The sequence below is a fragment of the Podarcis liolepis genome (genome assembly GCF_965112155.1).
Source record: "Podarcis liolepis genome assembly, chromosome: 7".
Lineage (NCBI taxonomy): Eukaryota > Metazoa > Chordata > Lepidosauria > Squamata > Lacertidae > Podarcis > Podarcis liolepis.
Genome location: NC_139561.1, coordinates 61583153 through 61596682, shown reverse-complemented (window position 1 = coordinate 61596682; position 13530 = coordinate 61583153). Strand labels below are relative to the sequence as shown.

General features: G+C 43.1%; 2 protein-coding genes across 10 annotated transcripts in view; one reads left to right on the top strand and one right to left on the bottom strand.

Annotated features, from left to right (window-relative positions):
• The window catches only part of TINAGL1 (tubulointerstitial nephritis antigen like 1), a 115686-nt gene that overhangs the window by 68059 nt on the left and 34097 nt on the right, over window positions 1-13530 (top strand). The window lies entirely within an intron of this gene.
• Window positions 3616-13530, bottom strand: part of COL16A1 (collagen type XVI alpha 1 chain) — a 131600-nt gene continuing 121685 nt past the window's right edge. For all 9 annotated transcript variants that reach the window (XM_083511547.1, XM_083511546.1, XM_083511548.1 and 6 more), the window contains 8 exons: window positions 12654-12743; window positions 12325-12360; window positions 12121-12165; window positions 11846-12034; window positions 10933-10999; window positions 8302-8478; window positions 6450-6527; window positions 3616-5304 (listed from right to left, as the gene is read on the bottom strand). In XM_083511547.1, the coding sequence (XP_083367673.1) occupies window positions 5102-5304; window positions 6450-6527; window positions 8302-8478; window positions 10933-10999; window positions 11846-12034; window positions 12121-12165; window positions 12325-12360; window positions 12654-12743 (885 nt within the window). In that variant the 3' untranslated portion in view covers window positions 3616-5101. The remainder of the gene's footprint in view (window positions 5305-6449; window positions 6528-8301; window positions 8479-10932; window positions 11000-11845; window positions 12035-12120; window positions 12166-12324; window positions 12361-12653; window positions 12744-13530) is intronic.

Here is a 13530-nt window from a genome sequence, read left to right as displayed (position 1 = left end):
TTTTATTTGAGCAGGCATATTAACTGAAGGCTGATTTGTAGTTTTAACTATTTTTAAAAATCTTCTTTATTTCTTGTGCACTTTTTAGATATATATATATATATATATACTTTCGTAGATTTTCACGGGTACAGGAATGCAGGTTTTGGTGTCTTCGGGTGTCTTCCCGTGTAAGAGTTGGACTCTTACACGGGAAGACACCCGAAGACACCAAAACCTGCATATATATATATTATATATATATGTGTGTGTGTGTGTGTGTATATATATATATATATATATATATATATATATATATATATATATATATATATATATATATATATATATAATTTTTCTCTAAAAAGTGCACAAGAAATAAAGAAGATTTTCAAAAATAGTTATATATGCTTTTATGTAGCACTGCTCTAGGACCTCCCTATCCTTTGGAGAGTCTTTGTAATCAAAAGCTGTAACTGCCTCAAAAACCCTTTAAATCAATGACTCCTGTATGCCAGAGAAAGATGCTCTACTTGCCTCGCTTTTTACAGCTCCCAGCTGGGTGTGCATCTTTATCCCTCCAAACCACTGAACTGCAGGTGGTTCTAGAAATGGGTCTTGCCGTGATTAATACTGTATAGCCTTAGCCTGGAATCCCAGCTCCACTCTCACTTCCACATTCATAAATTAAATAAATAAATAACGAGAAGTCTCTTTTTACTTTCTTTTTAGATTTATCCTGATGCTAAGAAATGGTGGCACAGCCTGAGTTTCAGAAAAGGGGGTGAATTTTGTGCCTTCCAAAAGACAAAAGAATGATCATCAGTCTGAAGGTCAACCCTCCATTGAGAAAATTCATGTTTTAGCATTAAATCCATAGCCATTCCAACAGAGCTTAAAAGACACGAAAAAACAGTGTCTTGCAGATTATTTTCATAAGAAGCCATATCCCACTGAAAAGTAGTTACTTCTGTGCTTGGAAAGCTGATGTTGCATCATTTGGGGGGAGAAAGCGACACATCTGCCTAAAGGCAATAAAAAGTCTTAAGCCATCCGTGCTTTGGGGCTTCAATATGTCCGAACTTAAAAATGTGAAGCCCAGTTTCAGGTTAATGTGAATTGGAGGATGTGTGAGCTGCCCCCCCCCAAGCAATATAAGGCAATCAAGTTTGCCTGTTCAGCCTTCTGTCATGAATTCTTTAGTTGAGATTTCTGCATTCCATGGGATGGTGGAATAGATGACCCTTGGGTCTCTTCCAACTCTACAATTCTATGATTCTGTTAATCTTAATCTCCCAACCCAACCAGAGTCCATGCCTTTCCAACATTTTTGGGACAGTGGGCACATCTGGAATTTTGAGAAAGTGCTGTGGGTGCCAGTCACAAATTGGTTGTTGTGGGGTGTGTTGCATAACACAAAATAGCTGCCATATTTAAAAGAGCAGAGGAGGACAGGCACCTGAAATGGTGTTGGTATGCTTCTCCGCCAATGGAAAAATGACTCCTACCTGAATCACTACTACACAGAGTGAAGTTCTTTGCACCTTTCCACTGTTTGGGATGGGAGTGTGACTATCCAATCCTGGCACCCAACAAACATGGGCATGTGTGTCCTACCCCCTTTCAACTTCCATTCACCTGAATGCATGGTTAAAAGGCTCTTGGTGGAATCACTTCTCACCCTTCTCTCTTTCCTTCTCTGGACAGCCTTCATCATAAATGTCAAATTTCTATTTTGTTTACTTTTTAAATGAAACTCAATTTCCTGAAATGCTCTGATCTTGTATCTGCTGCTTTCTGAGCGACTGTCATTGGCACTCTGGTACAATAATGAAACAAACTAAAATTAAAAGCTGTCTTCCTGTGTATTTGGAAAGTGTGCAGATTTCTGTGCCAGTTCTGTCAGACAAATAAATTGCCTATCCTCCAGCAGCATCGATCCAGGGTTGCAGTGGGGAATGGTTCTCATGGCACATTTAAGCTGAATTCCAACCTGTCTCCCCAATCATCATGTTCCAGAATAGCTTATTATTTTAATATTGAGAAATAGTCCTCAGATGTATATTAAGGCTTGTATTCTGAGCAATCATGGTAACATATGGAAGAAGATAGATGTAATGGTGCCCTTGTAATGGTGCCCTTGTATGCTAATGCACAGGCTCCTTGGGGAGCGGGCAATGGGGTCACATCAATGCTGACAAACAGTCAAGGCAAATGACTTTGATGCAGGGGGCAATGAGAAGGGTTCAAAGGAAGATTTAAGGTCCTTGGGCATCTCAAGGGTCTGTTCATGCATCTTTCAGGTGACCAGAAATCCCTAGGCACACCCCTTGCTGCTTTTTTAAGGATCTTTAATGGATTCCCTGTTCAAAGCTTTATGTTTAAGTGATGTAAGCAGTGCTTTTTTTTTAAAAAAAGGTGCCAGTACTCACCATGAAGTTGTTATAGTAAGTGCCACAGTTTTAACGTTTTTGGGGGGGAGGTGCCGGTAATGTGTACCCTCGAGTACCCCCAGAAAAAAAGCACTGGATGCAAGACCAGTAAAAGTTACATTGCTTTCTCTTTGGTGGCTCCAAAGCTATGGGACATTTGCCCAGTGATTCTTCTTGACGTTAAGCCTTCTTGTTCAGATGAGCTTTTCGGAAGCTATAATGTCATTTGCTCCCAGTGTCTATTATTCTCATTGCCTTGTTTTGCATAAGATGTATTGAGCTGTATTATGATATATAACTATATTTTATAAATTACATTGATGTTAATTATATTTTTTATCTCTCTTTTTTAAAAATCTTGTTTTATTTAACTGCAATGTTAATCCAATTATGTGTTTCAGTAAGAATACTGATCCTGCAGTTGTGGCTCCAAGTCCAATATCCAATGGTACACATTAGATCATGAGCTACTATAAGTTTTTGGAGAGGATGTGATTTAAATTTGTTAAATGCACTGATTCTTACTTCAAGAGGCTATGCTGTTTGCAATGGGCTATATAATGGCAACTTCTTAAGTATTTAGGGGCAAAAACTTTTAGGCTTTTATGAGTGAAGATCAACATCCTGTCTTTTATGCAGAAGACAGAAGCTGATTTCCCAGACTGTCCAAGATACTTGCACACACAATGCAATTTCAGTAGTCTAGCCTAAAGATTATTGTGAAATGAATCCATTTCATTCAAGAACAAGGTTATTGCAATTTCATATATCCTGGAGTATCAGAGTATGATTTCAGATTCATCTAGATTTGGTGAAATTGGTCTCCCTCTAATTAAAGAGACAAGAGATTTGTGTGTAAATTGTCAAACTAAGTTTTAGATTGTTCAGAAAAAAGAACAGGAGAAAACCCTCCCTTGTGTGATTGAGCTAGTGTAGCCTTACTTAACCAGCATATTTTCATGTTTGGAGCCAAGATTTCGTAATTGCAACCATTATTTCTAATCACAACCCTTGTTTTCTAACAAAAGGACCAAAGCAGGTTGTCAAACAAGAATTCTTGCCGTTCTCTGGCTGTTTCCTGCTGCAGAGTCCATTTGGTAAATGGACATTGTTCACGGAACGGCATAAAAGTGTGTTGTAATCTGCTAGGTTTAAACACAGCATGTGAGCCAAAGGGTTGAAATGAAAGTGAGCCAAATACCAATTAGGAAACAAGGCATCATTTATTTAAATAGAATGGCTAACCATTAGGAAAGGTTCTTCAGCTGAGGAAAGACTCCACTACTTACTCTCCTCTACCAAGACCGTTAAGGGGCATATTTCATGTAAACCTCTAATGCAATGAGATGCTCACAATTACTCTAACCTAGTTAGTTTTAAGTCTAGGAATAGCTGACAGAAGCTACATAGCAACACAAACAGCTTGCTTGGTAGCCAATTCTTATTTCCAAAATAAAGTAATTTGAGGTCTGAAGGCATATAAGAACAAGAGGATTTTTAGGAGGGGGGGAATTTTTGAGCAATTTTTTTAAAAAATCCACATTTCCCCAGTATGCCATTGCATGAAAGAGCTGGTTACCATGAAGGGGTGTGGTGTGTTTATTTTAAGGGGGAGCAAAAGTGATGTTTGACCGCAGTTTCTCATCTGACTCTAAAATCTCCCAATTGTAATGCCCAGAGATTCCAGCAGTCAGTAAAATCTTTAACTTTGGATAAGCATTGTTAGGTCTTTCTTTTTTTTTGAGTGAAAAATATATTTTATGAAAAGTAAACAACTGATGTTCCAGTAACATTAAAGAAAAGTCACTGATTCCAGTATATTAAAAAGGTATAATCCCTATCCCTTGCCCCTGGCCAAGTTTCACATTACGTACAATAGAAATGGAAAAAACCAGAATTTTGCTCATTTGGACAAAAATGTAATTACATCATAATACACAAAATGGTGTGTGTGTGTGTGTGTGTGTCACATAGAACTGATTTTTCCAGTTATTTTTAGATGCAGGAGTGCCTGCCATTTTTTGCTGCAGACAGAATAACTAAGGTTCAGTATTGTTCAGCTCCAATGTTCATCTGGGAGCAAGTCTCGGTCAATTTATGGGGCTTAATACAGAGTAGGCACACACAGAATTTTAATGTTAATTCCATTTTAGAACTCCACCCTCCATATCCACCCCTCTACATTCTTTCAAGTTTTAACCTAAACTTATGACAAAGATGCCAATTCACACAAGTTCTGTTGAACTTAACAATAGGAGCACTTCCACATTTTTTTGCACAGCTACTGGAATTTCCTGCTGGAATATGCACCTGCACATATTGTTGAAAGGCTAATAATTCATTCCCAACGAACAGAAGAGGTGTGGAAGTAATCTACCCATTATTTGCCCACAGCAATTGAAAGACTGAAGCATTATTTTGAAATGTATTTTGCTGAACACAGATGACAAAATCAACTTCCCTTTAGAATACTGAGGCAAACATACACACAGCCACACATGCTTGGATCATTGTCTTTGAAACAAAACAAAAACAAAATATCATTATGAACGGTTGAACCCCACTGGCGAAAAAAAATATAGTCAAAATATTAACAACAATGAAAAAATAATCATTCACGACTAGTCACAAGGACCAGAACTTTGGCGAATCCCAATGGAGTCCTTTGTAGAAGAAAACCTGTTAGTGCTTCAGCCTAAAGGCCCCTTCATGTTTTTGGGCTGATACATTGGCTGTTCCAGAGGCATCATTCCAAAGCAATCTGAAGGGTTGCAGTGACCTGTTTTTCCAGGCGGCCCTGTAATCCCTGGGGGTCCTGGGATACCTGGAATGCCCTGCTGTCCCATAGGTCCTGGAAGACCAATCTTGCCATACCCTGGTGGTCCTTGGATCCCTGCAGAGAAGAATTGAGAAAGAGGGTCATTTCATAAGCTTCATCCATTGTGGCTTATGCAGACTGTTTTGTTCTTTCCACTTTCTGGGAGGGCAGGAGCTTCTGGGAATAAGTCTCACATCCTCCCCACCCCCTTCGCAGTCCTTACTGCTTGAGCAAGCTGCAGTCCCTTCTGAGGAGGCCCACCTCCTCATTACTATAGCTACTCCCCATGCCACTTGCCCTCTCCCTCTGGGTCAAATCTGCAGAACCACAAGTGGAGGGTGAGGCTTTATCTCCATCCATCATTGCTTGCATGCTTGGGGAGGGCAAGTGAACAGGCAGTGAGAGCATGGAGGAGGACGAAGGCCAGGAGTCTCTAAGGAGGAGTCAACCTTTATATCTCTATAAAGTTACAGAAAAAGAACTCACCCTTTCCGTATTAACTAATTCACTCTTATGATGTGCGTATGTATGTGTGTATAAAAAAGGTAAAGGGACCCCTGACCATTAGGTCCAGTCGTGACCGACTCTGAGGTTGCGGCGTCACATACCCAAATGAAGTAAACAAGTTGTTTTTAAAAGGATGCCTGTTAGGGTGCAGGAAGAAAAGGAGGCCTCAGGAACCTGGGACTTAAGTTCACAAGTGGTGGGGTGTAAATATGTACAACTGGCAAAGGGTGTTTAAGGAGATAACAGAAATCACTGGGTTAAAGCTGACCGAAAGTCCAGAGGTAGCATTATTATCAATTTATGATGGGGTAGAAGGTTCACAGGCTATGAAGGACTTGCTCACAAATTTATTGACAGCTGCATGGGTTATTTTAGCTAGGAAGTGGAAGGGGCAAGGTAACTGAATATAAAATGGAAGAATGGTATAAAGAGGTGTGGGATATAGCTATTAATGATAAATTAACGCGCTGTTAAGGTAAGATGGGGAAAATGCAACAGAAATGATTTTGAGGAGATATGGAAGGTATTTGTAGAATTTGTTCTGTTAAAACGGAAAGGCATCAAACCATCACAAACCTCCTTTTGGGAGGTTGGATAGTTACAGTGGAATGGTCTTGGGGGGGAAGTACACACATTTTAATTTTATTTATTATTATTACTTTGTCAAAATATAAATAAAATAATAATAAAAAGAAAGAAAAAGAGGCCTGTACCTGGAGGACCTGGAGGGCCAGTCTCTCCCATGATTCCAATCCCTTTGTCTCCCTTTTCACCTTTGGCACCTGGCTCACCTGCACCAAGAGAAAGGAAAAGGAAGAGAAGCTGCAAGGTGATTGATCCACCACCAGCACCTACAGAATTGTCTCCATGTATCAGAAGCACAGAGCCTTGTTCTCATTGCATCAGTTTGCTGCTAACGTAGGTCTTTTATGATACTGATGCTAAGGCTAATGCTTGTGTCTTCTCAATAGCTAAACACTGGTCAGTTTCATGCCAAATTTGGTAGATGTAATTGCTAGCAAGGAGAAGGAATAAATCATTCACTGCAAGAATACCTAGAACATCCCAAAATCCAAATCCTTAGGTTGTCATTGAAATAATAATAATAATAATAATAATAATAATAATAATAATAATAAATTTTATTTATATCCCGCCCTCCCCAGCCGAAGCCGGGCTCAGGGCGGCTAACAACAATAAAACAGTATAAAAGTATAACATAAACAACACTCTAAAATCATTCATTGTAAAATTAATTAATTCAGGCCACTGGCAACCGTTGGGCCAGAGCTCCGCGAAGATTGCCGAGGGAGGGAGTCAGGCTGTGCCCTGGCCAAAGGCCTGGCGGAACAACTCTGTCTTGCAGGCCCTGCGGAAAGATGTCAAGTCCCGCAGGGCCCTGGTCTCTTGTGACAGAGTGTTCCACCAGATCGGAGCCACAGCCGAAAAAGCCCTGGCTCTAGTTGAGGCCAGCCTAACTTCTCTGTGGCCTGGGACCTTCAAGATGTTTTTATTTGAAGACCGTAAGTTTCTCTGTGGGGCATACCAGGAGAGGCGGTCCCGTAGGTACGAGGGTCCTAGGCCGTATAGGGCTTTAAAGGTTAAAACCAGCACCTTAAATCTGATCCTGTACTCCACCGGGAGCCAGTGCAGCTGGTGTAGCACCGGATGAATGTGATCTCGCAGCGAAGACCCCATAAGGAGTCTCGCCGCGGCATTCTGCACCCGCTGGAGTTTCTGGGTCAGTCTCAAGGGCAGCCCCACGTAGAGCGAGTTACAATAATCCAATCTGGAGGTGACCGTCGCGTGGATCACAGTGGCTAGGTCAGGGCGAGAGAGGTAAGGAGCCAACTGCTTAGCTTGGCGGAGATGGAAAAATGCCGCCTTTGTTATAGCTGCAATCTGCGCCTCCATGGAAAGGGAGGCGTCGAAGATTACACCCAAACTCTTAACAGACGGTGCTGGCACTAATTGCGCCCCCGCAAGAGATGGGAGTTGCCCCCCCAATCCCATATCGCCCCGCCCTAGCCACAGGACCTCTGTCTTCGAAGGATTTAGCTTCAACCGGCTCCCACGTAACCATCCAGCCACAGCTTCCAAACACCTGGTCAGTGTGTCTGGGGCCGAGTCAGGATGGCCATCCATCAACAGATAGAGTTTGGTGTCATCGGCATACTGATGGCAACCCAGCCCAAAACTCCGAACAAGCTGGGCGAGGGGGCGCATAAAGATGTTGAAAAGCATCGGGGAGAGTATCGCACCCTGAGGTACTCCACACACCAAGGAGTGGCGCGATGACAATTCCCCCCCAAGTGCCACCCTCTGTCCCCGACCAGAGAGAAACGAGCGCAGCCATTGAAGGACTGTGCCCTGGATCCCCACGTCGGCAAGGCGGTGGTCCAGAAGTTCGTGATCGACCATGTCGAAAGCTGCTGATAGATCTAGAAGAATCAGCAGCCCCGACCCGCCTCGATCCAGCTGAAATGAGCCAAAACAAATTAATCTGCAGGCTATAAGAGGCCCTCTGAGCCCGCCACTATCAGGGACAGAAATGGAAGTGCGTACCTCTCATTCCAGGCACACCTTGTCGACCCTCTCTCCCAATCTGTCCTGGCATTCCTGGGGGACCTGGAGCCCCTTGCCGTCCAGGTATACCATCTTTACCAGGGGGCCCTGGTCTTCCTGGCTGAGCAGCCACTTCCACTGGGAACTGCATTCGGGAGGTATAATATGCCATCCGCTCTGCAGGAGGAGATAAAGAGAGTGCAGTGTTTGCTTTGCTGTTGTAAAGATGGCCCATTGGTCTGGGCACTGATGGTTTGCTCTTGCTGGAAGGGATGGATGGATGGAATAGTCAAAAATGAGTCTGCATCAGTTTTGAACATAATCAATATAAAGACTGTCCTGTCCCATCTGTGTGTAGAATTTTGGGAAAATATCAGCACAAAACTCTCTTGAAAAGAGAAAAACCTTTTTTTAAAAAAGCTTTTCCTTTTTTTCTTTTGTACAGCTGTCACTTAGCTAGAAAGCACCACTGTTGCACCATTTGAAAAAGGAACTGCAAAAGCCCCTGGCCGTCCCAGGAATTTTGTATGGAGAAAGGAGTGACTGGTCCCAGGTACCCATGGCCATTTCCCCCACACACACTAGGACATTGTATGGAAAAAAAGATGGCCACTACCATGGGTACAAGAGGGCAACCACATTTTCCTCTGTACAAAGTTTGAAAGTGGTATTCATCATCCTACAGGTTTATCCAGCTTCATGTGCAAGCTGTGTGGAAGCTGCTTTGCTGCCTAGTCTTTCCAAGCAGCTGAATGCTATACCAAAAACCAAACACTACAGGGAAAAGGGTTTCAGGTAGTCCTCAGGCCATGCCATAACTTAAAGGCAAAAATTGGGTGACATTTTTGGTTGTTGAAGAATGGATTCCAAAACAAAACAACATTCCAATGTGCATATTCGTCTGGGAGGGTTCATTTTGGAACTTGAGCCCAGTGGATTCTTCTAGCATCCCAAGCTAGTGGCAGGGACAACAGGGGCCTTCTATTGGGTAGCTTATGGGAAATAGAAAGATGGTAGCCAGGGAGAGGATCTTCTTAGTTGTGGCACCCCATATATGAAATCTGCCATGCAACTGAAGCTTGCTTAAACTGGTTTTTATTCATTAAATGAATATGTGTATGCTGCATTTCTGGGAAGCTCAGAGCTGTTCACAATAGCAAAAAATACTATTTATATATATGTGGTACTAAGCAAAAGACTTTTTAAAAAATTGCTCAGGCATTCCAGTCTGTTTTATGGCTGATCTAAGTTCTGTATTTATGAGTTTTGCTGGATTATACCGACTACTGAATTTTATGGCTGCAGCTCCTGTGATTTTGTATTGTCCTTTTATTGAATTTTATCCTATCTGTTTTATTATTTTAAAATTGTACAGTGCTCTGAGAGCCTTGAAGGGTGGTTTATAAATCCACTAAAAAATAAATAAATCCTAGGTTGGGTCTCAGCTAGGGGAATGATGGAACAAGCTTCTGTTCTAGAATGTGTACTATGATATATAATGCTGAGAGAGGAGTAGCAGAGAGGAGCTTTAGCCTTTTAAAGACATATCCACAATATCAAGCGTGATGATGAATCCATGGAGGATAAGGCTATTAATAGCTGCTAGCTACAATTACTGTATTCTGCCACCACTGTCAGAGGCAGTACCATTTGCTGGGGATACCATTTGCTGAATACCATTTGCTGGGGACTGCAGGCAGGCAGGGTGCTGTGCTCAGGTTTCCCAAAGGCAGAGCTGGCTGGCCACTGGGAGAAAAGGATGCTTGGCTAAGTGGGTCTTTTAAGTTCTTAATGGAAGCTACTTTGGCTCCCATGAAGCAATCATAGGGACAAAGAAATACAGTAAGCCACCTTAAACTGTGTCAGATCATTAATCTGTGTACCTCAATATTTCTTGCCCTGACTGGCAGCATCTCTACAGGTTCTCAGATAGGAATCTTTTCCAGGATTTCCTAGAGATGTCAGGGATTTAACAGAACTTGGGACTTTGCATGGAAAGCAGGTGCTCTACCACTCAGTCACATGGCTTTACCTCCCACTCCCCGAACCTGGGAATGGTAGGCTAAATTATATGTATACAAGGATTTATTTTTGTCCATTCACAAGTTTAAATCCTTGTTATTTGTTCGGGATCCATGAGAAAGAAGCTCATAAAATCAGGGCAGGTACAAGAATGTATCCAGCAGCATATTCTTCTGCACATGACTCGTTGAGATGAAGAGACTCTGCACAGGTCTCTCACTTTACTGCTCTTCACAGTACCCCACAAAAATCTGACCACCAAGGCAGCCACATCATCTTGTGGCAGGGCTGCCACTGCTTAAAAGATCTGTCCAACTTATCCAATAAAGAAGGAACAGCTACACTCAGTCTGCTCAATGGTCCCAAATGGCAAAGCCATGAGATGATATTTCTGTGAAGTAGAAGCCAAAGGTGGAAGAGGTGGAGCCTCAAAGCTCTGCCAAGAAATCATTCTTTATCAAATACCATTCTTGTAAAGATTCTAAAAAGCCCAAACACAATGCGGTCGAAGACAACCTTCTTCTAGTCCTTCTCTCTGTCAAAGCAGCATCTCTCTCCCCACTCAATATGGCTGCTGCCACCACCACCCCAGCAATGTTTGCTACTAACCATCAAACATTTTGTGCAGTTCTTGCCTGATGAACCTCCGGATTTCATCATAATTGATGGCATCCGCCTAGCAAGAAAAATGAGGAGAAGAAAAGGCAGACGTCATTCTCTGTCCTAGCAGCAAAGAGATACACCGGCAGAGAAAACGCTAATCCTGCAGAATCTGTTACTTTTGTAGTCCTCTAAATAGCCTGTGCCAAGAACCTTCCCATGGCATATCCTAAGCAATTTTCAGCATTAATAGTTTCTTCCCCTTACTCTGCACCTTTTTCAGGCAACCCATTCCATTGGATACATGTCCCTTAGCTGTCACTCATTTGCTGTCAAATCAGGTGGGTCATAAAGCTTTCACCAATCCAGTGCCTTACAGATGTTTTGGATTACAACTCCCATTAGCCCCAGCCAACACTCTAAGAAATTTAGTAAGGTGACTTCTGAGTCACAGGCCCTGGGTTTGACCTGCTCTCAACGCACATAGTATTAGGCAGAATTCTGTACTTCTGATTTGTTTTCCATTTTTGCATTTGTCCCCTTCTGTTTAAGGAGCTCAGAGCAGCTTTTTCATTCCACAGCAACTCTTTAAGTTGAACTAGGTTGAAAGTAGTGACATAAGTACCCAGCAAGTGTCATGGCTGAGCGAGGTCTTCCCCCTCTATATTGCATTAATCAGAAGCAAACCTTAGTATGGGGCTGGATTTGGGACTTCTGCTGTATGTACAGCATCTGGTTTTGTATTGCATTGTAATTAATCAGTTATGTCTCTTTTTATTAAAGTTGGTCACAGTATACAAGAAGGCCTATAGCCAAACACTTCACCTGCTGACAGCACCAAGCCTTGCTTGGAAACCTTGCCTGGCATTCTAGTCTCCCATTGCACCCCTCAAACAGTAGCCACACACTCCCCATCTCTTACCATGGTCCCAGGCAATCCTGGGTTCCCTGGACTTCCTGAGGGACCGGGAGGACCAGGCTGCCCTCTCTCCCCAGAGGGGCCACGTGGCCCAATAGGACCCATCTCGCCACTCTTTCCTGGCCCTCCTGGCATCCCAGCTCTGCCTTTCTCACCAGGGTGTCCTCTCTCTCCTACAGACCCTGGTTCACCCTGGAAGAAAAAAAGATGGCAAGAAGTCCATGGGGCATTTTCACGGGATTGGAGACTAATACTAAGATCTCAGCCACCACACTTACCTTTGGTCCAGAGGGTCCAGGAGGGCCTGGTTTTCCTGCTGCACCCTAGTAAGAAGGAAAAGGGAAGCAATAACCATGGAGATAAAGACTCACCATGCTTTGCCCCATAGACATGCTCAGGGCAGGCTTCTTCTGGCACTGCTCCTCCCACCTGCCAAAGAGGGAAGGTCTTCAAGAAGACTGCAGAGACCACAATTACCATACCTCTTTGCCCACTTGTCCGTCTGAGCCTGACTCGCCCTAGGAATCAACGGGGGGGGGGGGGGAGAAGCAAAAGGTTATTTTCTTTTCATTTTGAATCTAGGCCCATAAATCATGGTTTGTAACGATCTCATATTCTTCTCATATGAGCCTTGTGCATCACCAAATGCGCTACATGGCTATGTTGGGATTTGAACGTGTATCCCCCAATCCAAACCCAACATTCTACAAACTGGACCATGCTGGCCCTTAAAATGCAAACCAAAGATTGGCCGCACAGTTTTTCAGCAGACTGATCTTGAGGCATTCCAATTCCAACCCGCCACACTTACCGGTGGGCCTGGGTGACCCGGTGGGCCTGGCTGGCCTGGAATCCCACTGAGACCTCTTTCCCCAGGTGATCCCCTCTCACCCTTCAGCCCCTGGGAAGAGAAGGTTTTAGGCATCAGATACTGCTAGAAGCAGCCAAGAAGATGCAGGAAAGAAGATGTTGTTGGGCTCCAAATCAGTCCCAGACACCATGGCCAATGGTCAGGGGTGATGGGAGTTGGAGAGCATCAATATGTCTACCCTGATGTGGGCCTTTGTAGTGTATAGCTAATGGGGTGCAACAGTCAACTATGGAATAAGGACTCTCCCCCAAGGCTGTGTTCAGAGCACTGTGGGCTGACTCTCAGTAGATTTTGTATATATGGAACTTCTCTCACAAAACCTCCAACATGCAGTTTCACTGTAGTTTATCTCCCATTTTGTTCCCTAGCAACTGGTAGTCAGAGGTACATAGTGGTACATAGGCATATTACCTTCCTCCATTCTACACCCCCCCCCCTTTAAAGTAATCCAATTTTGTGGCCATCACAACATCTGGTGATAGCCAGTTCATTATTATTCAACTGCGTGAACAAGTCCGCCCTTTTGTGTGTGTCCTCAATCTTCCAACATTCAGCTTCATAAGGTGACCCTGGGTTCTAGTATTATGAGAGAGGGAGAAAAACATCTCTCTACCAACTTTTTCCATAATTCTATACTCCTCAGTGATGTTGCCTTTTTTCTAAACTAAAACTGCCAAACACTGTACCCTTTCCGCTTAAGTATCATTTTGGTTGCCTCTTTCCAGCTCTGTAATATTATTTTTGAGATATGATGACCAAACTGCACATGGTATGCTAAGTGTTGCTGCACCATAGCTTTCTATAGTGGCATTCTGGC